The sequence below is a fragment of the Pipra filicauda genome, unplaced genomic scaffold (genome assembly GCF_003945595.2).
Source record: "Pipra filicauda isolate LSUMZ 115617 unplaced genomic scaffold, ASM394559v2 scaffold365_size864120_pilon, whole genome shotgun sequence".
Lineage (NCBI taxonomy): Eukaryota > Metazoa > Chordata > Aves > Passeriformes > Pipridae > Pipra > Pipra filicauda.
Genome location: NW_024104493.1, coordinates 111,677 through 138,569, shown reverse-complemented (window position 1 = coordinate 138,569; position 26,893 = coordinate 111,677). Strand labels below are relative to the sequence as shown.

General features: G+C 39.7%; 2 protein-coding genes across 7 annotated transcripts in view; both read right to left on the bottom strand.

Moving 5' to 3' along the window:
* Nucleotides 1–8,151: 8,151 nt before the first annotated feature.
* Nucleotides 8,152–16,408, bottom strand: SDHAF4 (succinate dehydrogenase complex assembly factor 4). Its single transcript, XM_027711216.2, has 3 exons — nucleotides 16,189–16,408; nucleotides 13,680–13,832; nucleotides 8,152–8,429 (listed from the first exon to the last, which is right to left on the bottom strand). Exons 1-3 carry the CDS (start codon nucleotides 16,226–16,228, stop codon nucleotides 8,320–8,322), a joined length of 303 nt encoding a protein of 100 aa, XP_027567017.1. The 5' UTR covers nucleotides 16,229–16,408; the 3' UTR covers nucleotides 8,152–8,319.
* Nucleotides 16,409–16,751: 343 nt separating this feature from the next.
* The window catches only part of FAM135A (family with sequence similarity 135 member A), an 85,239-nt gene continuing 75,097 nt past the window's right edge, over nucleotides 16,752–26,893 (bottom strand). For 5 of the 6 annotated variants that reach the window (XM_027711211.2, XM_027711210.2, XM_027711214.2 and 2 more), the window contains 4 exons: nucleotides 26,199–26,350; nucleotides 24,011–24,121; nucleotides 22,011–22,124; nucleotides 16,752–21,269 (listed from right to left, as the gene is read on the bottom strand). In XM_027711211.2, coding sequence (XP_027567012.1) covers nucleotides 21,064–21,269; nucleotides 22,011–22,124; nucleotides 24,011–24,121; nucleotides 26,199–26,350 — 583 coding nt within the window. In that variant the 3' untranslated portion in view covers nucleotides 16,752–21,063. The remainder of the gene's footprint in view (nucleotides 21,270–22,010; nucleotides 22,125–24,010; nucleotides 24,122–26,198; nucleotides 26,351–26,893) is intronic. The other variant, XR_003538874.2, reaches the window with a different exon arrangement.

The following is a 26,893-nucleotide window of genomic DNA, read 5'->3' as shown; positions in this document are numbered from 1 at the left end:
TTCCATACCTTACCATTTCTCTCCCAGCAATCAGCAGATGAGGAAGCAAGATCCATGATGCATTATTTTCTCTCAAAGGCCTGGAGAAATCATTCTTTCCTCTGTTCAGGGTTAAGAAACCAACATTGTGTTTTCCAGTTCCACTGTGGACTAAAATAATGCCAGCATCACGATTGATGATGCTTTGCCTACAGTCCCCTGTTTCAACATAATCTGAAAGGATACAACCATTTTTTGTTACCATAAACTGAAAGAGAAAACAAATGCACTGGTGTGATGGGGAAATCCTGGGATCATGTCAAAGCAGAGATGGAAGAGCAAAAAAGGAACTAAGAATGGAAACTTCCATTATGGTATAAAATAAATAAGTTTTCAATTTTCTTCTGATGACCAGACATGAAAGGGATACAGCCCTGTAGGTCAGGGCCATTCTCTTAGTGAGGGATAAGCGCTCACCTCCACATGCTGCCAGTTCATGGGTTCAGAACATTTCAGGCTGAAGGAGGTGCATGAGGTGCTGCTGATGGACATTCTGAGGGGCTTCCTTGGTCAGCTGGGGTTTTCTAAACTGCAGGAATCCCTGCCAGATCAGCACTCCAGAACTTGCTGCAATAGGGAAAAATCTAGAATAAAAGGTCAGTTAGATGTTACAGTGACTTGCCATTCATAAATGGAAGGAAAGACTCCAGAAACAGAGACTTGTCCAGCACGTGCAGCAGTTTAGCCCAGTGTAGCAGGGAGGATGCTGAAACTGAAACCGGTACACCATTGAAAGCCCAACAAGAACAATATTTATTACAAAAAAGTAGCCAACAAAATGAAAACCCAAGAGAGAAGAAGGAGGAAAATAAGCCTTCAGTACGACTCCCCCACTCAGGTGTTGCTTACAAAGTTATCTTACTGACCCCAGAATGCCTAGAATTACCCATAGCAGAAGCTGCATCCTCGGAATGTCAGCAGGCTCCCAAGATGGCGGGTGTCCCCGCAAAAGGCAACGCTGTCCTTCAATGTAAAGCTTGAGTTCCACTCCCAGCACGAGCTCTCTGCTTTTTATACAATTAACTGGTGATGTCTACCTGGACAGGTGTGGCCAGCACCGCCCAGTTAGAGGCCTTCAGTCCCTCCCTCCATTATGCAAGCGGCATCTCTTCTGTGCATGCGTGAGTACTCTGGAATTTCCCCGTGCCTGCGTTCTACACCTCGGAGGGTCTTTCCTAAATGAATCTGGGGGTTTACTTCATCCTCCTCCTCTTCACTTTCGCCTTCAAATGCCCTTGGAGGGCCGTCAACCAATAGTGAGGTACCAATTAATTTCAGCTAATACAAGATGCTTGCTTCAAGGATGAAGTTCTCGTTTATCAGTGCTTGTTTTCTTATAACTTGGCAGGAAAAGAACAGACTCTCACAAGTGGCTGGGCCAAACACAGATCAAAGTATCAGCATCTAATTAAGCATGGATACACCCAGGCTTGGTGCAGTTCAGGTGGGGAAGCCTAGTCCTGCCTCCCCTCCCCTCTGTAACACAGTACACCACCAGTCATGTCATTCTCCACCCTCATTTCAATAATATGGTGAAATGCAAATACTTATTCTTTTCTTGAATTCTTGTGCTGTTCTGCTTTCTGCCTTCCTGCAAAGGACCAGAATAGCTGCATGAATCCTGCACTAAGTATTCCATTTTTTCTCCTCGCAAAGGGTTTGTGGAACCCAGCAGGCCTCTGTGCTACAGCCAGTATTAGCAACACTTCCCTACAAATGGTTTTACAGGAAGGACCATCTGGTGGTCAGCTGCCCAAATGCGTATTTGTTGCCTCCTGCACCTGTTCAGTGTGTTGTTCAGCCTCTCCCTGACAGGTGCTCTCCCATCAGAGTTCTTCCTGAGCAAGGGGACGAGAGGACCCAGCACATCTCCCATAACAGCAGCAGGTACAAACAGCTCTTTGAGATTTCTGTTCTTAAGGAGGAATAAATCCCAGCTTATCTTCAAAACTGAAATGATGCAAAGGACCAGAAGGATAATACCTGGCTCAGAGATCAAACTCGCAGTATTACAAGCAACTGCATCAGTACTCAGGTGAGCCTGCAATGTACCTGCCAGTCAGACCTGTACTACTTTAGGATGCGATTTCTCTGTGCAAACTAAGCCATCCACTTCCATTAAAAACTTAGTTTGGGACTGCCCTGACAGACTGGAATGTCCTGACTGGACAGACTGGACCACAGCCACGTGCTCTGAAAGTAAAGTAACCTTTACCAAGGAGACCCTGAAATGAGTTTGGGTTTATATGTAAAACTTTCAGGGAGACTGGTGCTACTTCTTAGAGGCATCTCTTACTCCCTCTACATCCTTGACTTCCCAAAAGAGCTACATTTTAACAGAATAATAAACTTGAATTTGAGAATCAAATGCAACTGGAGAAGTTCTAGTTCATGGAACTTGACTGTTATTAAGATCTTCACATACAAACCCCTCAGCTTATCAGAAGATTACCTTCAGAGAAAGAAAGGAGAGGGAGAAACACCTGCAATTTTTGATTAATTTTGTGAACTATCCTGTTAATTACTACTCCAGCGGAACTAAGGGTACATATCAAAAAACGGCTTTAAGGATGGCAAAAATTAAAAGTAGAATTAAATAATATGCTACTTAATAATAAAAGAGCTGTAGCTGTCCTTATCAGGCCAAAAAAATGACATCACCAAAAGCAGGGAGAATGAAGCAATATGCCCGCCAGACCAAAGAGCTGTATGTCATTATACTGCAGTCCTGTCTCAAGAAAATCATCCGGAAAAAAAATATGTCTGAAGATTGTACATACTTGCAAGTGAAAGCCCTGGGGTAAAAAAAAATGGGCTAAAAGCAGGATATTCCCTAAGCTAAGCAATATTTGCTCATCTCTCTTCTAAGAGATGATGAAATTTTCCCCAGCTTTCATATGGCAACTGGAAACACACCATCCTTTGTTCTTTAACCTCTCACGAGGAAGTCACACACACTAAAGGTTTGCTGAGCAAACATATGATCCTTTTTCCTAGTCTGCCAGTTTTTTTTGATATTGGCTCCCTCCCAGCAGCACATCAGAACAAGACTGCTTAGTTGTTACATTGATGCACTTCATCCTTTCCTTATTAGGGAAAAAAAACCCCAAAATTTGTAGGTTTGAGATACTTCCTGTCACCCAGATGTAAATACATTCAGTGTTACCCTCCTGGCTATACCATGCTTTAGGCATTTGTTTGGGAGGTGGATAGGCAGAAGGAATTTAAAGTCTTAGCTTCAGCCTTTTTCCTCTCATTTTAAGGCAAGCAAACTCCCTTTTACAAGGTGTCGAAGAGCTGGCCCTGGACACTCCCTTCTCTGCAAGCAGTGCTTGCAATGGGCACAGGCAGCAAAAGCACTGGAGGTCCTGTTGCCTCACTGCAACCCTCCTCCCTCTGAGAAGGAAGACAGTAATTCACACCTCGCCTAGGACAGCTATTCAGGCAGCCTTTAAAGCCAATGGAGAGGATGCACTTAACCCCCCTCCATTCACCATCTGTAAGGACAAATTCATCTCCCCTACTAAGACAAACTACTTTTTAGAAGCATCTCACTCCATTGCGACCAATTACGAAGAAAACACAGATGGTTACGTAAAGTCACTTAAGTTTGAAACAGTTGATTACAAAAGAGTTCCAGTCCTAAGCAATAGTTCAATATCTGGCTTCTAGAACTAACCTGACCACTACTTCGCATCATAGCTCACCTGATTTTGTCAGTCTAACATTTGAGAATTAGAACTGTGTTTTAATTGGCAGGTATATCAACTTTAATATAAATTAATGTGTTAAGTAAGAACCTTAAAGAGCTTCTTTAAATACATTCATCCTAAAAATGGCAACATTAAAATACGTTATTTTTTTACAGGCACAAGACTATAGCTGACTGAGAGACTTAATGCTGGGAAAATGCATGTCAAAGACCTTGCTGCTGTAAGCTTTAGGTGGCACTTCTGATGTTGAGGGGGAAAAAAAATCCATTCTGACAGAAAAAAAAATGCAGAGTGTTACTAAATATTTCTGAAGAAAATACATATGTTCAAAGTAATTCATCAGCTTGGTTTCCAAAGGATGGGAGGCCAATTTCTGCACTGCCTCAGCACTTTAGAAGTCAGTAACTCCAACCTGTTCTGAAAAGGTGTCAAGGAGAGTAGAGTTCTCAAGGTAATTAAGTTCTTGCAAAGCTCTGTGGAAATCAGTGGTTGGGAAAGAGGTCCAAATAATTCCTCTCAGAGAGAAAAGATGGGCAGAAAGATGCCCTTCTCTTGCCCGGCAGAGATAATGTCAATCAACAGTGGAATATGGAGAAAGATGTTTGATCTGCAGGAGGTGTAAGACATTGAGAGGGAAGAGGACTTCGTTAGTTCCACTCCTTACAGCATTCATTTTAAATAGAGCTCTTTTCTCAGGATCTGCCATTTTGTAACTACGATTCAATTTCCACTGTGCCACCCTTTCTGCAACAAAAGTGCTCGGGAAGATTAAACGTGACTACCTCCCCGACCACCAGTTACTGAGATTAAGAGTGAGCCCAGCTATACCCACATTAGAACGTAGCCAACACAAAACACCAGCTAAGAGAAGGTATTTTATATTGCATGTTACAAAAGCATGAAAGCAACCACAAATGTGTATGGTTTTAATGACCATCGGCACACAGAAACACAGATCATTTCCTTATGCTTTGATATGCTTGATGCCATGTTACTGAGTGATGAACAATTACAAACCCATGGAATGCCCAAATCTTATTCTCTTACAAAATGATCATCATCATCATCAAAATGAACTGCTCTTATAAATGAATTTGCTCTTTTCCTGACATATCAGAACAACATGGTGTGCTGCTTTTTCAATAACAATACCAAAGTAAGGGCCATAAAAAGGCAAGTAACATAACTGTCACTACAGGTCGCTGGAATTTGTGATCATTTATTGCAGTCAACTGGAAAAGTAGTAAAGTTTTATAATAGCATTCTACAGTCCCTTATAGACATCTGCTACCATCGAGGGTAAACAGATCTTGCATTTTAACTTAGTAAAATCAGCACTGAAATATAAACTTACCAAACAAGGCAATATATAGCAAGTATTTTCTTTAACTGTTTGGTGTAACTTCATGTATTTTGTAATAAAGTAATTACAGAGCAATTTCTTCAAACAATAAAGGCTTCATAATTTTAATAATGTACAAAATGTATCTATGCAAAGTAGCAGCAGCAAGTTTAAAAGAAAATCCACTGCAGAAACACAACATACAGGTTTTAAGTAAAGAAAACCAAATGGAACAGCAAGCATCCTCCGGTACTGCAAGAATTTGATAGGCAGAACAATTTTCCTTTGTCTCCCAGAAAGTTAACAGAAAATGGATACAACTCTTGCTGCTTTTCACTGTTTATACTAACAAGAAGAACTATAAAAATAGATTCAATCTGTATTTATGATAAAAACATACCTGTGGCTAATCTAACAGCTAATGCCACAAGCCATTGCCTCACCCTAATGCTGTATCTCAGTGACTTTCTAATAGTAATCATCTGGGAAGAGCACTGAAAAAGTGCTGAAGCGCTGCTTTCCTAACTGCAGGCACTGCAAGAAAACAAAACAGAAGTGATAACTTACGCCCTATGATAACATTGTATCAGTTGTTACATTCAAACCATGACTGGTTTTGCAGCACCACAAAATTTTGAGTTTAATTATTACTGGAGCCCAGGGCTCCTCTTTTTGTGATCTGGTTGCCAGATCACACAAAAGGGCCCTTAGCATTCACTCTTTGGCTCTTACATGTTATTTTGCCCAAATGTTCAGTTTCTTATCTCTTATTGACATATTCTGCAAGCAAAGACTGAAGTGATATCCTCTATTTCCCCAGCTCCAATTCCTTGACAGCTATTTACAATATGGGTTAACAAGAGCCTTTTTACTTTAGGAGAAATTCCTTCAACGAAAGTGCTATCCAGCACTGGAACAGGCTGTCCAGGGAAGTGCTCAAGTCACCATCCCTGGAGGTATTTCAAAGATGTGTAGATGGGGCACTCAGGAACACAGTTTAGTGTTTGTTTTTTTTCAACATAAATGATTCTCTGAGTCTATGAAAGAAAGCAAAATAGCTGCCTTTATGAGGCACTCTATCTTGTGGGTACAGACACTGCTCTCAGAATTATCTTCCAAATCCAGGTATTCCATGGATGGTGGCAGTGAGTACCCAGTACCTTTACTTGCATGAAGGAAGACAAGCAGGGGCCTGGACAGCACTCAGGTCAGCCCTTACTCATAAAGCTGAGAGAGACTGAAGATAACCAACTGAAACATAAAGAAAAGGACAGAAAAGTGAGACCAGTTCCTTGCATGCTCAATCAAAAAGATGTAATTCTACATCCAGGGAGGAGTGACGCTGGTCTGTGCTGAAGGAAGCAACTGATTTGAAAATTAGGAATGCCAAGAAGTACGTAAACATTCATGGAATGTGTGCTGGAAAGGGTAAAACCTGGTATGAGAAGATAATGAAGTCATGCAACAATCCATGGAGAAGAAGATTTAGAATTCAAAAATAAAATAACTGCAGTAGTGTTACTGCCTATTTGCAAATTAAGATGTTAAGCCTCTTAATAATGACGCAGAAAAGGCAGAAGCTTCCAACTAAAATTTCTACTTCCCAGCTGAAAAGGTGTATTGGGTGAGGAAGTCTTTTCCAACCCAAGAGCAACTGAAAAGGCAAAGCATTACTAGAAATAACTGTTAATAAACAGCATATATTTAGTTTAAAGATAGCTGACCCAGGATATCTTTACGTAACTGGAAATGCCAATAGATTTTGGGAAGATCTAACTCTCACACTACAGAAGGGAAACTAGAATGAATTAGATATAAATACAGACCAATTTTCCAGTATCCAAACTATGCTGCAGAATTTAAGGGTTCAAAATGTAATTACCACCCATCAACATACTTAATGAGAAACAGCTTTAGTACTTTGGTAGGACGTCATCACAGTGAGACAAACATCCGAACTCATACTTAGCGTGATCCTATGTCCATAACGTACAGACCAGGTACACAAACTGGCAAAGTTCAACAAGAAGCTCCCCCACTGGCTGCCAGTCAAGTGAGTTTTAGGGAGGCTGCAGAGATTTGCAATAGGACCAACACGCTTTGATGCTCTAATAAAACCATGCAAACACGAAGCTGGGCAAAGCCCACACAGAGCCAGAGTAATGCAAAACCCAAACCATTCTCTGCATCTGTGACTAGAGAAGATCCATTTGTTTAGGCTATCAAAAAGTACTTGCACAGAAATAGAGCACATGTTCACACATTTCAATAATGACAGCTTATTATGATTAATAAGTACCCATACAAGCGGTAGATTTGCACTCTACTATAACGTTTACAACTAGGCAAATTCTTGAACGAAGAACTGAGCTCAGGCTGACTGAAAGATATTTAGTGTGATGCTAGATAACTTAGTTTTAAGACCTGCAATATTAGATCATCTAATGGAATTAGTCCCCTTTGACCATAAGGTGTCAGAAAGTCATGTTGTATTTTCCCCAAGCAGCCTGTTTGCAAATGGGCATCTCCACTTACAAAGGAAAAGATAATGCAAATAGCATGGAAAGTAGCCAGGTTATAAAGAACAGTGTTCTACAACTGCATTTAGATCACCCCTGTACTACTTGCCATCATGAGCTGACCTCTGGGAATTAAGCCTCCATTTCCACTGTGCTGGTTACAGTCCTCAGTCTGAGACAAGACCATCCCGTCTCAACACACAGGAAAAAACGCCCAATGCATTGTAACAGGGACAGAGGGCATGGTTCTTGAGTAAAGGGGCTATTACCAATGAACCACTGTGTGCAACCAATGACCTACTGATCTCCTCAGAGATGGCTCTCTTTTGATGGACGGTGTCCAGGTTCATGAGCTGCAAAGCTCTTTCAACACTTTTACAACACTACATAAATGTTTACATTTATACAGAAGTCCAAGCCCTTCTAAGCCCCAGTAAGATCCTGAATACCAATTTCACATCACTGTACTGCATTTATACTTGCACAGTGTAAATATCATTAAAAATCACACAGACATTGAGAAGTAACAGCTCCATAATCTGAGTTGCAGCATAGTGTTTATTTACATTATATCACTCAGAAAATTCCACCACAAGCATGACAGAATCAAGAAGCTTCACAACAAATGCAGCTGAGATTTTTTTCTGTACATTATATTTTTCAACAACGAGAAATATTTTATTAGCAATACGGACACATTTAAATATTAAAAATCTATACAACGTCCTTTTCTCTCCCAGTCTCCGAAACGTGTAGGTTCAGGGCCTCTAGGTCCACCCCTCTCTTTTGTAGTAGGATTGATTCCATCAGGGAATTCTAAAATAACAAGGAAAGTTCATTAAAATTCCTATAATGTTGACAAATATAAAGATGTCACCATTTATGACGTCTGCCTCTTAGTTTCATTTTCAAATACAAAATCAATTCTCTTTCATTTTTAAAGGTAACCTTGAGTTAAGCATTTCCCAGTACTACAAAAGTAATTTCATTTTTTTTGACTACAGTCAGCAATATGTATGATCATATTCAGTTATGGAAATAAAAAAGCAACTCAATGTCCAGAGGCATTAAAGCAACACAATTTCTCATGAATTCATGATCAGAACTTGTATCATTCAGGCATACTGTACAGAGGTTCACTACATCTAAAACCTCAGGTCACTTTCTGTTTGTTTAGGTCACTAATTTTAAGCATTTGTTTTAAATTTCACTTGAATTTTAGTCAAGATTCTATCATTCTTGTATTTAAACCTGTCTTTCCTGGATGCTGGTATGTTTTTCAAGAAATGGCGTTTTGATATTCATCAACATCAGGCTAGAAACTGGACCTTTCTTACCTTCTAAAACTTAACTTAAGCTCACTAAGTCACTGTGATGTCCTCTCAGGAGAGGGAGACTCTTTTTCAGTGGGGTACAAAGGGACTTTCATCTCTCTCTGGTAAGTGACATGCTAAGTTTACACATGACCAGCGCTTCTTCATAGAATGGGTTGGAAAGGGACATTTAAGATCACCTAGTTCCAGCTCCCCTGCCATGGACAGGGATGCTACCCACTAGGTCATGTTGCTCAGGGCCCTATCCAGCCTGGGCTTGAACACTTCCAAGTATAGCTCACGCACAACTTCTCTGGGCAACCTGCTGTGCTTCACCACTCTCTGAGTAAAGAATTTCTTCCTAACATGTAATCTAAACTTGCCCTCTTTCAGTTTAGAATCCCTTATCCTGTCACTATCTGCTTGTATGAAGAGTTCCTCTCCCTCTGTGTTATAAGCCCCCTTCAGGTACTGGAAGGCCACAATGAGGTCTCCCGAAAAGCCTTCTCTTCTCCATGCTGAACAACCCCAACTCTCTCAGCCTGTCTTCATAGAAGAAGTGCTCCAGCCCTCCGATCGTCTTTGTGTCCCTCCTCTGGACCCACACAATCAGGTCCATGTCTTTCTTATGCTGAGGACCTCAGAGCTGTACGCAGCACTCCAGGTGGGGTCTCACAAGGGCAAAGTAGAGGGGGAGAACCACCTCCTTCGACCTGCTGGCTGCGCTGTTTCTGATGCAGTCCAGGATATGGGCTGCCCATTCCAGCTTTTCATCCATCAGAACCCCCTATCCTGCTACAAAAGAAAAGTACTCTGCTAGCTTACGTCACTTTCTCAAACACCACAGAGCTTTCTGGACATCGGTCAATGTGCTTACATGACTCAGTGCTCCCTTACTCAGGGTTGTCTCTTAAAAATAGTTAACTCAGGCCACCAATCCACAAAGTACTTGCTGGCACAGCACCATCCCAGGCTGAGTGTTTTCTCATCCTGCACTAGATTGCAGGGCTCCATGAAGCTCACTGTACCCCACATGTCCCTTGCCATGCTGATTTTCCAGAGCCTCCCACATATATGTGTAGCTTGGGACTCCCTCAGTCATACCCCTAACTCAGCCCCAGTGGACAACACAAGTAATGAGAAGCAGGGTGGAAAATCAGAAAAGACAACAGAAATCCCGAAGATCAGAGGAAAAAGAACAGTGACGGAGGGAGACCCATGGAGCTAGAGGCTATACAGGATGACATACTGGGACGCCTGTTTAAAAACTGATGACATCAGGTGTCAGTATTGGAGCACCTCTAGCAGTACAAGGAGCACAAATGCATGTAAATTTATTTTGTAGATGTCATCATCCCAATACCCAAGTTCTACTGATGTGCTGACAGTGGATACAGATGCTCAAAAGATTTCTCCAGGAGAGCTACACAGCAGTAGGAATTCCAACAGGCAGCTTAAACTCTTTTTTTTTTCCTAATAACACAATAGGCAATTTGCAAACTATTGCCGGTGTTATATGTAAAAAATACACAGGTACAACTCAATTTAAAGGCCAAAGAGACCTTGAGTCTTGCTCTAAACCTAGAACACCTAAGCAAAAAGCAAAAGATATTGATTACGCATTTGTTTTAAATGAAGCAGTGATGGTATTTATTTTCTTGGGAAAAAAAGACAAGAATTAAATAGCTGCTTACATAGTAACTCCACCTCTGAGTCAGTTCTCAAGTGAGTCACAATCTGAAACTGAGTGCAACCCTTTTGGAGATGATTCCATAATACAATAATGATGATACTATAATACAATAATATAACTGCAAACTTGCAAAGAAATTTATGAAACAAGAAGCACAAGTAGCTTTTCACCATGATGCAGCTTCCCCAAGTGCTGTGGAGGCCTCAGGAATCTGGGAAATACACCGTCGAATCGGAGATCTCTTTTTAGTACATCTGCACAAAAACTGCCCCTATTCTGTGCCATTTTACCCTGCATGGAGAAAGGGTAATTCTGTGGAAGAGTATCTGAGGATTTTGGATATGAAATTAAAGATTTGAAGGTGGAAAAATAAGAACAGTTTCTTAAACGAATGTCTGGAATGATTCATCTTTATGCTGCTATCGTTCAACTCTGCTGGCCTTATGGAAACAAACAAGGGGCACATCCTCAGGGACTGAACTGTGGATGGCACTGGCTCACTCAGATATTGAATACGGAGTCCCAGACAGACGTGACAGCTACACTGCTTTTTAATTTTCTGGAAGCGTGTGGCAATGTGCTCGTGAAACAGTGCCACATTCAGTTCTGGAAAATGATGTTATTTATCCAAGCAGACTACATCCCAAGAATTGAAGCAATTACCAGCTCTGTACAGAAGTGCCCTTTAATGCGTTTGAAGTATTTACCGAAGGAATGTCTACAGCAGAAGGAAATTCTGCTTCTAACAGGCACTCTGCTGCCTTCCTTTTGGAGATTATGAATCAGTCTGTATTTCTTTTCCCCAGGATGTCAGTGCTTTCAGACCTGGCTTTCTGTCTACATATAAAGGCACAATATGCTGTGAATATAGAAGAATGAGAAGATATTTCATCAACCTGTTAATGTCTAATCCAAGAAGATTTATGTTGGGCAGAAGAAACTTGTGTTTAATTTGTTGCAAATAGTTGCAAGTTATTCTTTGCATTGTATCTTTTTAAGTTCTTGCATAAAAAATATTTTTTTTTTAAATAAAAACAGTGAAAAACAAACCCCACACAGAGCACTGTGTCCAGCTCTGGGGCCTCCAACACAAGGAAGATGTGGACCTGTTGGAACCAGTCCAGAAAAGGCCACCAAGATGATCAGAGGGCTGGAACACCTCTCCTGTGCAGACAGGCTGAGAGAGCTGGAGTTGTTCAGCCTGGGGAAGAGGCAGCTTTGGGCAGACCTTATTGCAGCCTTTCAGTACCTACAGAGGACCTATAAAAAACAGCTGGAGAGTGACTTTTTACAAGGACAGGGGGGAATGGCTTTAAACTGAGAGAGGGCGGGTTTAGATATTATGTAGAATTTTTTTACTGTGAGGCTGGTGAGGCACTGGAACAGGTTGTGCAGAGAGGCTGGGGATGCTCCATCTCTGGAAGTGTTCAAGGCCAAGTTGACTGGGGCTCTGAGCAATCTGGTCTAGTGAAAGGTGTCCCTGCCCATGACAAGGGCTTGGAACTTGATGATCTTTAAAGTCCCTTCCAACCCAAACCATTCTGTGATTCCTTAGTCATTTTGTCATCTGGATACTGATATATTAAAAAGCTTGTTCTAGAGACCTCGAAATAGATAAACATGGGTTACCACTACTGCTGAAGAGTAGCAGAACATCACACTACAGTGAATTAGATAAAGCATGACTAGTGCTTTTGATTAAGGGAAGATGACTAATTAAAAAGAAGGGAGAAAGAGATTCTGTTGTTCTTCCATCTGACAAAAAAGTGCATGCTCCTAGTGAATTCAGCAGTGATGGATCTCTGCCTTAATCTTGTCAGGTTCTCTACATGCAGTCCCACTGAGGTCACTGGAATGCAACACAAATAGCTCTTTGTTAGGTCTTCCCAGACCCCAATGAGCAGCTTAGTAAACTCAGTATCTGTTGTTGCTTTTCAAAACACTGTCTGCAAGACCAACAGAAAGTTGGGCCACGAAATGCAGCATGAATAAGAAATATTTTGTGGACTAAGAAATAGAATAGGCTTTTTGAATAATAAAAAGTAGCCAGTGCCCTCGTGAGTTTACTGCCACTATTTACAGCTGTACTATTACAGACCAATACCAACTACATTTCTCAGAATCACGCAATGGTTTATGGTGGAAGGCACCTTTTGCAGGCACTTGGCCCCAGCCCTGCATAAGAACCCAAGTAAATTTGAATATCTCCAAGAGGAGAGGAATCACAGGTTCCCTGGGTGACTTGTTACAATGTTTGACCACCTTTGCTCTGAAGACTTTTTCTCTCATACTCCATTTCCTGCAGCTCGTTACTCTCTCCCATTGTCCTGTTTTTTTTGCAGAACCATTAAGGTTAGAAAGTGTTTCTGAGGAGTGCTGAATTCCAGTCATTTTCTTCAACTGACATCAGCACAGCATCTCACAGTCTTGCCTTTAAAACAGCTTTCAATTTTGTAAAACATGACTGGAGTAGTCTAGGCCTTCCCTGGTGACCAGTTTGTGACCAAGGAAGTGCCCAGATTTACCTGGTATTCCTTACAATTTTTACGTAAGCCAGGCTATAAGAAGAAAGGAGGAGAGGCCTTCGCCCCTCTTTCCTTCCAGTGGCTTCAGAGGTGCGGGTTTCCCCGCTGTTGAGTCTGCCGTGTTGGGGAGTGAGGCCTGGTAAGGCCCTGCCGACCTTGGGAGATGGAGGTTGCCGGTGGTCGTTCCAGCGCGACTTTCTGTTGTCCCAGCAACAGAAGCAACAGTAGCAGTAAGATATTCTTTTGCTAATTCTTTTAGTTGCTAGATCGTGTATATTTTATTTTGGTTTTGTTCCTTTTTTTCCTTCCCCCTCCCCCTTCCCTTTTTCCTTCTGAAATTGTATATATATTTCAATTGTATATAACTGTAATATAAGTGTAAATATATTTATATATATTGCTTTAGCTGTCTCTCTCTCCTTTCAGTTCTCTTGGGTTTTTTTCTTTTCCCTTGGTTTGGGAGGCAGGTGGAGTTTTTGTGGCGAGGTTTAGAGACTTGGCAGGGAGCCAGCTTCAAACCATATCAATGACTTACTTTCCAGGGGTTCCCTCTCTATACTGGATTCTTCCGGTTCATCAAATCGGCCTACTGGTAACTTCGGTTTCTTAAGTGGCTGCTTAGTAGGTCCAGATCTTCCTTCTGGCTTAGAGCTGGAGCTGCTCCACAAGTTGTAAAGAAGTGATGGCTCTATCAAGCAAATGGAACATGTATCATAAGTGTGAGAGTTTAACACCAAGTAACTCTATGACTGTTCAAAGCACCTCTGAAAAAACCCTACTTCAGAAACTAGGGAGTGGAGGACAGGAAAACAAACCCTAAAATTTATTTAACATTCAACTCATGATGACCTAAGAAATCAGCACAGATAATTATTTTTGGTCCTAGAAACATATGTAGGCAAAACTGTGTTAGTTGCATAACTTAGTTCACATAAACAGTGTATTTTAAACTGCTTGAACTTACCTTCGCTGTTACCTTCTTGTATTTTAGACTCTAAATAGTAATTATGCTACCATAGATCAGTACATTCTGCTTTCTGGGAAAAGTCTTAACCTCCCCCAAGAAACCTGCTGATTTCCACATCTTGACTCATTTCCAGCAGCTTTTTAGCCAGAAAAGGCTTCTGCTTTCTCAAAGGAAAGTAAAATAAACGTTGTTCCCTTAGTAACAGGTTTTCCAGAATGTCGGCAGAGGATAGTTGGGCTTCCCTTAGGATGGTAAAATAATTCAGCTGGTAGTCAAAAGCAGGACAAACTTTGAGCACATTAAAGTTCAATTATATAACTGCATGCAAATGCTTTAATTAGAAGCATAAACTTTTTTCCTTAAAGTCCTACTAACATTTTGGTTAAAAAGCCAAGTGTCCACAGTGAGCATAAACTATCCTCTAAAAATATTTTGGTTATGGACAGGTACCTAAAACAACTCTGACTTAAGAAGGAACATTCAAACAGAAATCCTCCCTGTACCAGCTGGGTGCAAAGTACCTGAAATAAATATTATTCCATCTTGCTGAGGAGATTTAATCAGGAAACCTTCTCAAGCAGCATGAATTTGACTCACCTAAATATACACCAACCAACAACCCACCTGTATTCCCAGAATCAGCGTATTCATTCACTCATTTTAAAAGACCACAGCTTTAACATTAGACCCTAGAGCCACGTAAACTGTATTATGTCTACCAACTGCTGCCAATGCCCCAAAGGAGTATTTTTTTTTTTTTAGTTTAAGAATGACATAACAAACTATCAACAGTAAAGTATCTAATCTGTTGCAAACACTGGATCTTTCTACTCCTGTCATTCTTCAGCAAGCTGAAAAAGCAGCTTGCTAGAAAATTAAATTATAGCTGGTATTCTAGTCCAAATTCAAACAAAAGTCAGATTAAGATACTGGTATGAAATCAATTATCTCAATCACCAGAGAAGAGGCAAAATCAATTTTCCTATTTGCAATACTTGATATTCTTGACCAAAATACACTCTTCTTGACAGAGAAGCAACAAAAGTTCAACATTAAATATCTCTGAAAAAGATGGGATGAACTATCATCAGTTGATATCACATTCTTTGATCTTTGATTCCCTCATCCCTTACAGGCTCTCACAAAGCCCTCCCATTTATTAAGTATATATACGAGTTACACAATGATATAGCTGAATTTGAAAATTCCAAGTCTTTAAAGCTGCTGCACTACCAGCGTCTGCAATATCCTGTCTTTTGAAGTGGTCTACAGATGATGATTTATCACAACAAAGCCATCCCTGCAGTGGAAGCTGGGCACACATCAGGATGCTCAGGACATTAGAGCATCAGCCAAATCTTGCCATGAACCCAACAGAGCACAAATACCTAACAACGTTTTCTCCTAGTTCTTCCATTAACATATAGCGTAGTGAAGTATTGTATCAACAGCATCACAGAACCTCAGCTTTTGCTAGAGGGAAGCAGCCCGACCAGCAGCTCCACAAACAGCCCAAGCTGAGGCCTGTGGGACAGGCTCTGTTATCCAGGCTGCCTTATTTCTCTATAAACAAACCACATGAACCTCCTCAGGTGAAGGGCACGAACCAGTAACTTCCAAGGCCACAGTAAGTTCCCTCCAGCTATTCTACAAACATTAACCCACTGTTTAACATTTCACTACCGTTAAAAAGTTCGGAGCAACGACAGGGCAAGAAAACCTGCGTAATAACAGATATACCCGATAGCAGGCTTGCGATACAGGGAAGAATATTAATATCCGGGGGGTGGGGTAGGAAGACAGCAGACGAGCTGTGGGGAAATGGAGGGTGCGGGGAAAGCTGTGGGACCGCACAGAGACTCTCTGAGACCTCCCGGGCTCACGAGGCGGGGGTGTCACAGCTCCCCCCCCCCGCCGCCATCTTGGGCGCCCTCCAGCCCCCCCAACGCCGGCAGCTCCGGGCGGTGCCCGTCCTCTCCCCTTCACCCGCCCCTCCCTGCGGGAGGAAGGGCTGAGGGAGCCGAGGAGCCCCTTCGCGGCACAGCCGGGCCCCTCCCGCCCTCCGCCCGCCTCTTACTCGCTGCGCTGGGCGCTCCGCGCAGCAACCGCAGAGCCATGGCCGGGCCGGGAGCGGGGCGGGCCGGGCAGGCAGCGCGGCCGCGCAGGCGCCGAAGGCGGCGGCTCCAGGCGAGAAGTGCGGCTCCCGTGAGGGCGGAGGGTCCGGGCAGCGGAGCCGCACCTGCCTCGCCACCCACCCCGCTCCTGGGCTTCGATGAATGGAGGCGAACGGCGCCTAGGGAGGCACGGCCCCCAAGAAGGCAGCTCCGGACTCATGAAGGTGCTCGGGAAATCAGCTGTAACTCCTCTCTCCCCACCCTCCCCCGCAAACCTTTGGCATCCTCTCTCTCCTCTGCAATGAAAGAGTTTTAGCGCTGAAAGGACCCATTTCCCTTCTTCCCTCCCAACCCCCATGTGTAGTACAATCCTGCTAGTTTTGGTTTTGTTTTAATAATAAAAACACATTGCTGAAAAAGGCAGCCTAAGACGTGAAGGAACTTTGGCTGATTCCATAGTGACATATGGACCCAGTGTTCGTCCTTACAAATTAAAGGCCGTATAACTTCAAGGTTACAAAAATTATTTAAATATTAAATGCTTTATTAACTCAACAAATAAACTTTATCTCCCTCTGTCCAGTACACCAGCTGATGCATTTTCTGCACTCAAACAGGCAATATTCACCCTTCCAGCAAGAAAGTAGCAAGAAATTGAGCCACCAACCCCTGCTGGACCAGAGGACTTTGGATGGCACCTTTTCAGTTTTCCAGTTTAACCAGGGAAGGTGCTTTTAACACTGTATTTCAGTATAACCCTAACCCTGGGACAAGTAACACCCATGCTCATGGAGTGGAGCTCCAGTTAATTAGCCACATTTAATGATATGAATATGGCAACAATGAATATTGCTTTTTGTCACTGTTCAAACTTCTCCAGCTAACCTTGTCCTTCCGTAAAACAGAAATCGAACCCCTCTGTCCACAGGTACTAAACTACAGAAAACAACCTGGAGATCTGAGTCTAAAATAGTATTTTGTGTTCACATCTGAAGAGTTTAAGAAAGTAAATCTCCTTGGTAATGTAAAAACAGCAATGCTCCCTTGAGTTTATTGCACTACATCTGGCAATGACTACACACTGGAAGTGATTAAATATAACTGACTGCTTTATGAGTGACATTTTCTCAATCAGCTTTTTATAACATAATTAATTAGACTTTAGAGACTGAAAATAATGAGAAATCCTTTCCTTTATTCTAACAGCGAGATGCTGGGCCTCTAGATGAGAGAGAATAAAGATGAATGCAGAAAAAAATGCTCTTCTGCCCAAAAGGAACAAGAAAAAAAACCCCAGAAGATCTCTTTGAAGTTCAAGAACTTATAATTTAGGTGTTCAATACAGAAAAACTCATACCAAGCTGTCTGCAGATACCAAGTAATAGTAAGCTCTGCTCCTAAACAGCTTAACACAATCCATGAAAAATCATACACACACGCATCCATCATATGCACATGCATACATGTGCAATTTCAAATGGTAAGGATCAAATAGCAATGAAGGATTAATGAGTTACTGTTTATCCACCCAAAAATAACTTGAGGTCTTCAAAACATTTTTTTTCTTAGTCTTCATATATTGTATTGCTGTAAAAATGCAAAATTCACTTTTAACTCCTGAATTATGCATTTCTAGATCCTGTGGTTGAGGAGGTAATAAATCTGAACATTGGAAAAACAAATGTAGCATATGCCACAGGAATATTCTACTTTGTGATTGAGTTCAATGTTGGTTTTTTTTTGTTCCTCTGTTTACTGATCATTTATCTCTTGCACTGCAGTTTGCCTCTCGAGGACGACACAAACAATGCTGTATTTTGCTTTGCTTTTCTAAAAAGTGGGAAGTCAAAGATGTATAGGTACCACAAGGCCTGCAGCAGGTCAATTCAGATGAGCCAAATGTAATGGCCACGGGGCTATCTGGAATCCACCACAACCAGCACTGCCCCAGGCAGCAAGTGTTCTGGTAACTGCCTATATGCCCACTCTTCCTCTCAGACCCCGTCAAGAAGCTTGATTATCTGAACACCACACCTGGTCAGGGCTGGGCAAATAAAACTGGCTTGGAATCAAGGGGTTTTGTGGTTACAGAGTAAGTTTTCTGTGAATGTGAAATCTCTTGGGTATGCTGTAAAGCCTGGTGATTTCCTTTATAACATGAGCTCTTTTTCCAAAGTAGTAGCAATTGCTAGATCTACAGGACCAGAAAGATTAATTTTGATGGAAGATTCAAACACAAACAAAGGAAGTAATTTATATATACTACATGCAAACCAAAGTTCAGACACTATCTCATTTTATGTAGTGACCTCCTAATAATATCACAGAGAGCTCTGTGAAATAACAGTAGCAGCCTACTGCCTTCATGGAACAAGAGACTGGCAGTTTTCTAAAGCAATGTCGACCTCAATTCTTACCTCTCATTCTGTAAGCAGAATAATTCTTCAAGGACCTGTAGGATACCTGCATAAGGTGAGGTCACTGTCACTACGGGAAGATGAAGCCCTGATTCAAAGAGAAGACTGATGAGATGGAGCACTTTATAGCTGCTACTGCATCAGATGACACAATTAGGTATATATGAGTCTGTATTTCTGTCAAGGAAAGAGAAGGCAGAAATATGCAGGAGTAGGGGGAACATGCCACACAACACATGCACAATTGTCCAAAACATCCAAGACTGTATGTGTTGCTCAGAGACCAAGTGTACCATACAGTCTGTAAGAGCAAATATGAACTTCATATGCTTTGAGGACGTGCTGGGCTACCAGACCACATATGGACTGCACTGGGCAATACAAGTGAGGGGAGAAAAAATGAATTTAATGTTCTCTTAATTTGCCCTGTTCCTTGATAAACTTATATGCGAATATCATATGATTTCCTGCACCGTCTGTTCCCCTCAAAGAACAAACCTAATTCAAGCTTCCTTAAGTGGATGGGATCTACTAATAAAGAAAAAAAAAAAAGACTGTTTCTGCCAGGATATTTCTGCTTTGCTGATCACAAAAGCATGCTTTATATTTTCAGATTTCCAGAGACAGAAAAGAAGATGGACATTTTTCAACAGTGACAGAACCATCTAAATACTTGTGTACTAAGAACAGTTTAACCTCCTCATTGTAAATCAAGGAATATTTTGTAGCTTTAGCGCCCTTAAATGGATATTCAAAGTTTAGCCACTAGCCAACTACTATAATACTCTTAAATAAAAGACAGTTGAGATACCAGAACATAATTTAAACATTTAGAACTAGTAGTACCATTATAATACAAAATTATTAATAAAAATAGACATTTTTATAGTGAGAATGTATTTAAGACATCTTTGTGTCAGAAGGAGTTGCCTAACACAACTCTAATAAAGTACTCTTTACAGCGTGTACATTGCTGAACTGTAGATACTCATTTGAGCATCCTTGTATGCTACAGGCAAAAAACCCCCCCATATATTACAAAGACTATTATACAACAAACCATATCAAATGCAAAATCACTTCATTATAAACTATTATTGCTATATTCATTTCAAAAGTACAAAATTATTAATTATATACAAAAAAGCCTCCCCAGAATTTTGGTAATTAGCATAACATTTCAGTTTCTTTAATTGCTTCCATTAGAGTAATTTGTTCATTTTATTAACACCAGATGCAATAACACAATGCTAAAAATAAACATGCATTTTACAACAAATTTATGTTTTTCAAAAAATGTTCATTACAATTAGTGTACAATTAGTGAATGCACATGTAACTCTTTTCCCCCAACCTGTAGTGAATTATTGTCTGAAACAGAGAAAAGAGAAGGAAGGAGAAACCAAACAATGCTATTCAGCACCAGTAGAAAGTCAATAGACCTTTAACATTCCTGTATATCAAAAAACATTTTATCTGTGTCACCAAACAGGTAAAGTTTACAATATTGTCCCATTTGACGATGTACTGATTTATATTTACAATACTTTGTAGTCAATAAAATGTTTTGACAATATGTAAAAACTGCTTAAATTCATAAAAGTATTGCAGAAACTTATAATGTTTACTTATTTTAATTACATACAAGGAAGTCCATGTAAAATTGTCCATGTTCATCTGAAGAACTGACAGAGTAGGGAGCCATTTTAATAGTTTGCAAAACCCCAACTGTTTGAAGGCAGCTATCGCTGAACATTCAAAAATCCTTAGTTGCCATTTGCTTCTGAAAACGAAAGTTCCAGTAATAAAATTTGTGTATGTAAACTAACATGTTTTTGAGATCAGTAGAAAATGTATTCCCACAGGCATAATATATTTGACAATGAAGATAATGCTTTTGTAGAAAACTGTTAAGCTGTAGTGAGACTCGCAGTATTGTCATTTTCAAACATCCAGTATTTTAGCAGCTCATTGTGTTTCCAGTTAAACTTCCTACAGTGCTAAAATACGACAACTGAACACGTAAGAAGACCTTATTAGAATTTTAAAATCCAATTTATTTTTGGCATCTATAGCCTCTGGTAAAATGTAGCCAAGTAACATTGACTTTTGTAGTCTGAGAGCCAATAACAAACCAACCAAAGTACACACTGTGCTTTAATCTCCAAATAATTAGGTACCCAAAATTAAGAAAAAGTAATAGAAAAGTAAAAAGAACAAAATAAAAAAATATTGCACAGCCACATTACCTAGAAAGTAAAGTTGATGTTAAAAAGCCCTAAGTGTGGATGATATAAATTATCTTCCATATAAAAAGTATAAATATCTCTTAAAATACAGCTTAGGCTATACTTTAACACCACACATTATTTGAATTCATCTGTTAATGAGGTAATAACCAAGTCTCTTACAATGCTCTTCTTACTGAAAATATTTTAGGGCAGCAACAAGAAAGAATTTTTCTAAAAATATTTCTGAATCAAGAACAGCAATGTGTGCAGCTCTCCCTATGAGAGAATCTGCTGTATTGGGTAATGCATTAATTACATTATAACGAACCAAATTACATTCCTTATTTTGAAGAACTGGCAGAAGCAGGTTCTGGATCATTTCAGCATAAATTGGTCCTGTAGAGGAAAAAAAAAGTTGTACTGTGTGAATCACCGGAAGCACTAACAATTCTTTGACCTTGAACTCAAGAAGAACATATTCCATAGTAAGAGAGGTAACGAAATGTGTTATGCTGTGGTTCTGTTAAGGTAGAATATACAGGAAGTTTAATTTCCTCCAGAAATGTTGGAAAAATAATTTTAAGCTATGTGTTTTAGTATTTGTACATTTACAGTGAGAATGTGCTCATCAGTATTTATTACACTATGTAAAAGTTATTTATTTGCCAATATATAATGTTAGAATACAATTGTGCTAGGATGTCTCAACAGTAAATGTAACTACTGACCCTCACTGAAAGTGGGAAAACTACCTTTTCTTTTCGTGTTACTATTAAGCCTCGAGTAACTACAGCCCAGGGCTTGACACTACAACTTAATATCCTCAAAAATCAAAGCTGTTTGTCCTCCCTGTTCATGGAGGGAGGCTGTGTCCATCCCACCTAACTTTAAGCAAAGTCTGTAAGCTAGAAATTTATTCAGTCTCATCTCCTTCTGCATGTAATAGAACAGGACAGATCCAGAAAGCAATTCAGCTCCGACATGGATTTTCTTTCTCCATTACTACAAAGTAAGTCCAGAGTGTCTAAACACATAATAGAGGTGCCTCAGTTAACCACCCAAAATTAAATGGGATGAGACTGATAACTGTGAGGTTTTAACCTGAGTGGTTTGTTTCTTTTGCAGGATATTTAATACCTGATTGTTTATCTTTTAAAGCTGTTTTACACATCTCAATGCGAGCGGAGTGATAAGGAACATAACGATCCTGCAGAGATCCTACTAACACAATGTTTTTGAAGTAATGAAGACCTACAAGAAAAGAGAAAAATGTTTCTATTACAGTTAATCCCTTGACAATTATGACAGAATAATTAAGCATTTTACAACAAAATTTGGTACCATTTCATTACAAGATCTTGCCAAAAAAGGCAGAAAAATCAATTACAATAGGTAGAGCTACAAAATAACAAGATGTTGGGTACCAGCCTTTCCTCTGTACATATTTAATACACGTGGGCACGACCCAATTGTAATGTTTCCCATCTAAATCAAGTAGGGTTCAAACACCCATCTTGCTTCTTAGGAATACAGTGGTTGGTTTCTGGGTGATAGAAGGGAGTCAAGCCTTCACATGGCTTAAAGAAACCTAATGATGGATAGTGCCTTGCCTTCACTGATGTTTCAGTCAACAGCTGCATCAGAATTCATGCCTAGCATCTACACATACACGATACAGCCCACATAGTGCAGGTGCCTCTATTAGGCACTGTCTCACTGTAAGGTTTAACCAGCTCCAGCACAGGTGCAGGGTCAACCCAACACAACCCCCCAGTACAATGAAACCTTTATAACTAAACTCAGACTTCCTACTTCTTGGACAAACATGCTAACAGTAAGATGATGCAAAGGTAGGAACCCCCAGTAATGACACAGTTACAGTCCTTAAGACATTTAATTGTTATGTTTTCTCTAAAAAGGTTCAGCAGATTTCGGGTGCTGCCCATCTGCTTTAGGCCAAATACAATGGAGCACTTCAGGAAAATAGGTTGCCTTTGCCTTAGAACAACCCCTTCTGAATATCACAGCCACCTACAGTTAAATACAAAGGTTGTTTCCTAGTTTTCAATATTTTTAACACTCCATGTGATGAAGACTAGATCTCCAAATCAAGTGAGTTATAGAAACAATGCTAAAGAACTTCAGTATGTCAAAGAGTATCTTCCTAGATTTCACAGAAAATGGGGAAAAAAAGTAATTTGTAAATATATAAAAATATAGGCAAGATGTATCCAAACTAGATCCTGGTTCCAGTTCTCTTCAAACAGGAAAAAAACAACACTGCTGCAAAAGATCAGCCAAATCACTGGAAGTTTTTATTTGACATCTGATGAAAAATAACTGCAGCAAATCTTATACAAAGATGCAGTTGCCAGTTCCAAAACTTTGTACTGAGTTGAAAAGAATGAATTTGGAATAAATAGACCAAGGACAGGAATTCTCTGAAGGCTAACCTGCAATAGTCTTGCAAATTCCTTGGGAGTCTACTTATCTTGATGTGAGTTTTTTTTTATATGCGCTTTATCTAGTGAAATATCCATTAGCAGTCATGTAAAATGTACAAGGAAGACTTAATGACCTTTCAAGGTCCCTTTCAACCCAAACTATTCTGTGATTCTAAGTGAACTGCCTAGATCTTTCAATAAATCTGAAGAAGGAAGAGATATCCTGGGGAATATCTAGAGGAACATCAGTCTATGTCTATCAACGTTTAAATATACTATCTTCATCCCCACATGCGATGTAACACATGCAAAAAACCCCCAACAAAACATAGATAAGAAAGGCAGATAAAGAAACAGGTAATCCTAAATGTATGTATATTTACTTGACTCACACAGTGACTCACAGACAGACAGACAGATATAAAAAACCTCATATCTGTCTCTCAGTATAGTGACTGCACTCAGAACTTTTGCTCATTAGTCAGGAAGAAAATTTTCAAACTAATACTCCACACCTCTGCAACAAAAATGGTTTACTGTTTATTTAACTTGAAGAATATAGGATTAAAGCCAAAGTAACTCTTAAATAAACTGAAACAGGAGCTTGTTAGAAACAATTTTTTTTTTTTAGGTTTCCTATTCACATTTATACAAAGTGGCCGTTAAAAGATAGGAGGTATTAACAAAGCTTACCTGCTTTTTTACTAAGTTTATATAAGAATGTCTGTCGTGGATCCGAATGGTCTCGACATGTTAATTGCAACAAAGAACCAGACTTCTTCCATTTCTGCATAAACCACAGTCCTGCATTGTTAGGTTACAACATGAGTACAGATCCACAATAAAACATGGAAACTAATTAAACATGAGTACAATACGTAAAATCCATAATTTAGGCTCTCAGATGTAAATTCTACTTGTCATAAGCATTGTCAAGCCCAGAAACCATTTAATTTTTTTTTCATTATTCTTTCCTGTTTATTTATATAATGAAACATGAAGGCCTGTATTTCCACTAATGTACATGCCTGCCTATAAAGATTAACCACACTTGCAAAAAGTGAAAATCCTTACTGATGTTAGCCATAAGGCACTGTAGACATTCTATTTCAATAATCCTAGAATATTAGAACATTTTGATGTTCAAATACATAGCACTAAACAACAGCCATTACTTCTCAGATTTCTAAACTGAACGCATTACATATAGCTTGAAAAAAGGAAGCAGAATTTTCTCTGAGGAATACGATAATACAGTATTTTCTGTGGTGCTGTATTCTCTTTATTAGTCAATGACCCAGGTGGCTAACTGGCTTTTCGGAAAATCCACCTCACTCTCCATGCAAAAGCAAAGCAACCAAGCCCTTACTGCCTCATGAATGCCTTTATGCATTGATTCAACTCTCAGAGAAGTAGTTATCTTTTAAATAGAAATTTCATGGAATAGAATCATAGAATTGTTAGGTTGTAAGGGACTTCAAACATCATCTAGCCATGGGCAGGGATGCCACTTACTAGAGCAGGTAGGCTGCTCTGGGCCCCATCCAACCTGGCCCTGAACACTGAACATCCATGACTTCTCTGGGCAACCTTTTCCAGTAAATTTATTGGTAGTTATTAATGTATACATGCAGTATAGTTATTTAGAGTTCAATAACCATTACTTATTATCTTGGTGTTTTCCACAACCTTAAAAAGAGTCTAAAATGTAAAGGAAGACTACTACATGACTATTACATTACGTTTTGGACGTTCCTTAACTACAAAAGAGATAAAATTCTCCAGAAATCTTTATTTTTTTCAGTGAATATATTCTGGATTATACTTTGATAGCTTTAACCTGAGCTGACAAAGTCAGTTGCCAGTGACTATATAAACAAGCAAATGGCCCCGCCTTTGTATCCTAGAAAACAACAATTTCTAAAAGCAAAGTAATGCTAACACTTCTGGGTGATTTGGGTGAGATTCAGTTACAGACTAGAGTACTTCAGAGACACTGTCCACAGATACACTAGGATTCAATGCTCAGTCTTAATCCTGAAGTGAACCTCTCTGGTAGTGTAGTTAGGGCTAGAAACCATTTCAACCAAACTAAAAAAGCTCTCGTTCTCCCTCCTTCTATAAACTCAAACAGTAACTCCAGGTAGCCACCAATGCCTGTCCACTTCTCTTAAGCTCAACACAAGTTAATTTTTTCCTCCTCATTTTTACTTGTAACAAAATAATAATCAATAAACTGGCACTAAACCAAGTAATGCTTTTTAGAGCGTTTTTAAAGAGTTTAATGAGCATGTTTCTATTCAGTGAAAAAGGTGTTACTTGTTTTGGGGCTGGGCTCTCCAAGGTAGATGTTTTCATACAAAAATTTGATGCTACCCAAAAGCATTTTATAACATTTATTTCAAAAGTCATCAGTTTCTACAAGTTCTAGAACTATATTTAATCTTTAGAAAAAGAGACATTCATAAGGTACAAATACATCTGCAGAAACACACTGCAGGTTGTAAGGCATTTTTCAGAGAGAAAAGACACTAGTCATTCAAAATCACTTCAATGCATCTTACCTACTTGTTTGGCAAATTAAATATATTAAATATATTAAAATTCAGTTTATAATAAATTAAGCTCAACAGATTAAAGATGGAGTAATTATGGTGTAACAGAAAACCTGAACCAAACATACTGGAAAACCCTTAGGTCAACCATCTCTTGCACGGTTGACACATCCTTCTGTCGATACTTTCTTTCTTCTTATGACAGTGAAACGTGCACTTTCTCTTTATCACAGTAATGCAGAAATGGGCACCTCACACGAAATTGCTAAATGTATTTCAAAGACATATTTTCCCCTAAAGTTATACTACTGAAAATAATACTTCACCTGTATTAACAAGAGCACTGCTGTTGTAGAGGGTACCAAGATGTGGTCCAGACAGAGACAGGAAGGTATGAAGTTTGTTGAGGTAATACTTAAATCGAGGTCTTGTAAGCACTGAACGGATTATTAAATTACCCAGTGAGTGTCCAATAAAGCTGTTTAAAAATAAAAACCAGTATAACACAGATATTTATGGCAATCTTTTTTTTTTCTTTTAGACCGAGAAAAAGAAAACTGGTGTCATGAAATGCTGAAAGAGCATAGGAAAAAAATAATGAAAATCTGCCATTCGGAACCTGTATTTTAGGTCACAAGAAAGCACAGCTTGTCCATATTGCTCAAGCTGCACAAACTCATTACAAACATGTTCTGAGCTCCTCCAGAATTACTTTATACAGCATTTTTGAAAACCTAGCAGAAGCAAACTATCCTTCCACCAGCATCTCCCACCCAAACCCAAGATTATTTCTGGGTTCATTTCTCTTAGCACCAAGTATTCACAAAATATTTTATGAGCTGTGCATGACTGAACAAACCACTGCTTTGGCATGTGATGGCATTCAGTATGATAAATGTAGGAGCATTACTGAAACAATCTAGTGGAGACAGATTCCAAAAGTACTCCTATAAGGGAGAACCCCATTACTTAATTGAACCTTGTTATTTAAAAGTAGAAGCAACATCTTAGATCTTCTCAG

Coding starts and splice junctions, on each gene's coding strand:
- SDHAF4 (XM_027711216.2), bottom strand. CDS start 16,228: ATGGCTCTGCGGTTGCTGCGCGGAGCGCCCAGCGCAGCGA. Junction 13,833..16,188: donor CGGAGCGCCCAGCGCAGCGA/GTAAGAGGCGGG, acceptor TTTGCTTGATAG/AGCCATCACTTCTTTACAAC. Junction 8,430..13,679: donor AGAGAGGGAACCCCTGGAAA/GTAAGTCATTGA, acceptor TTGTTATTTTAG/AATTCCCTGATGGAATCAAT.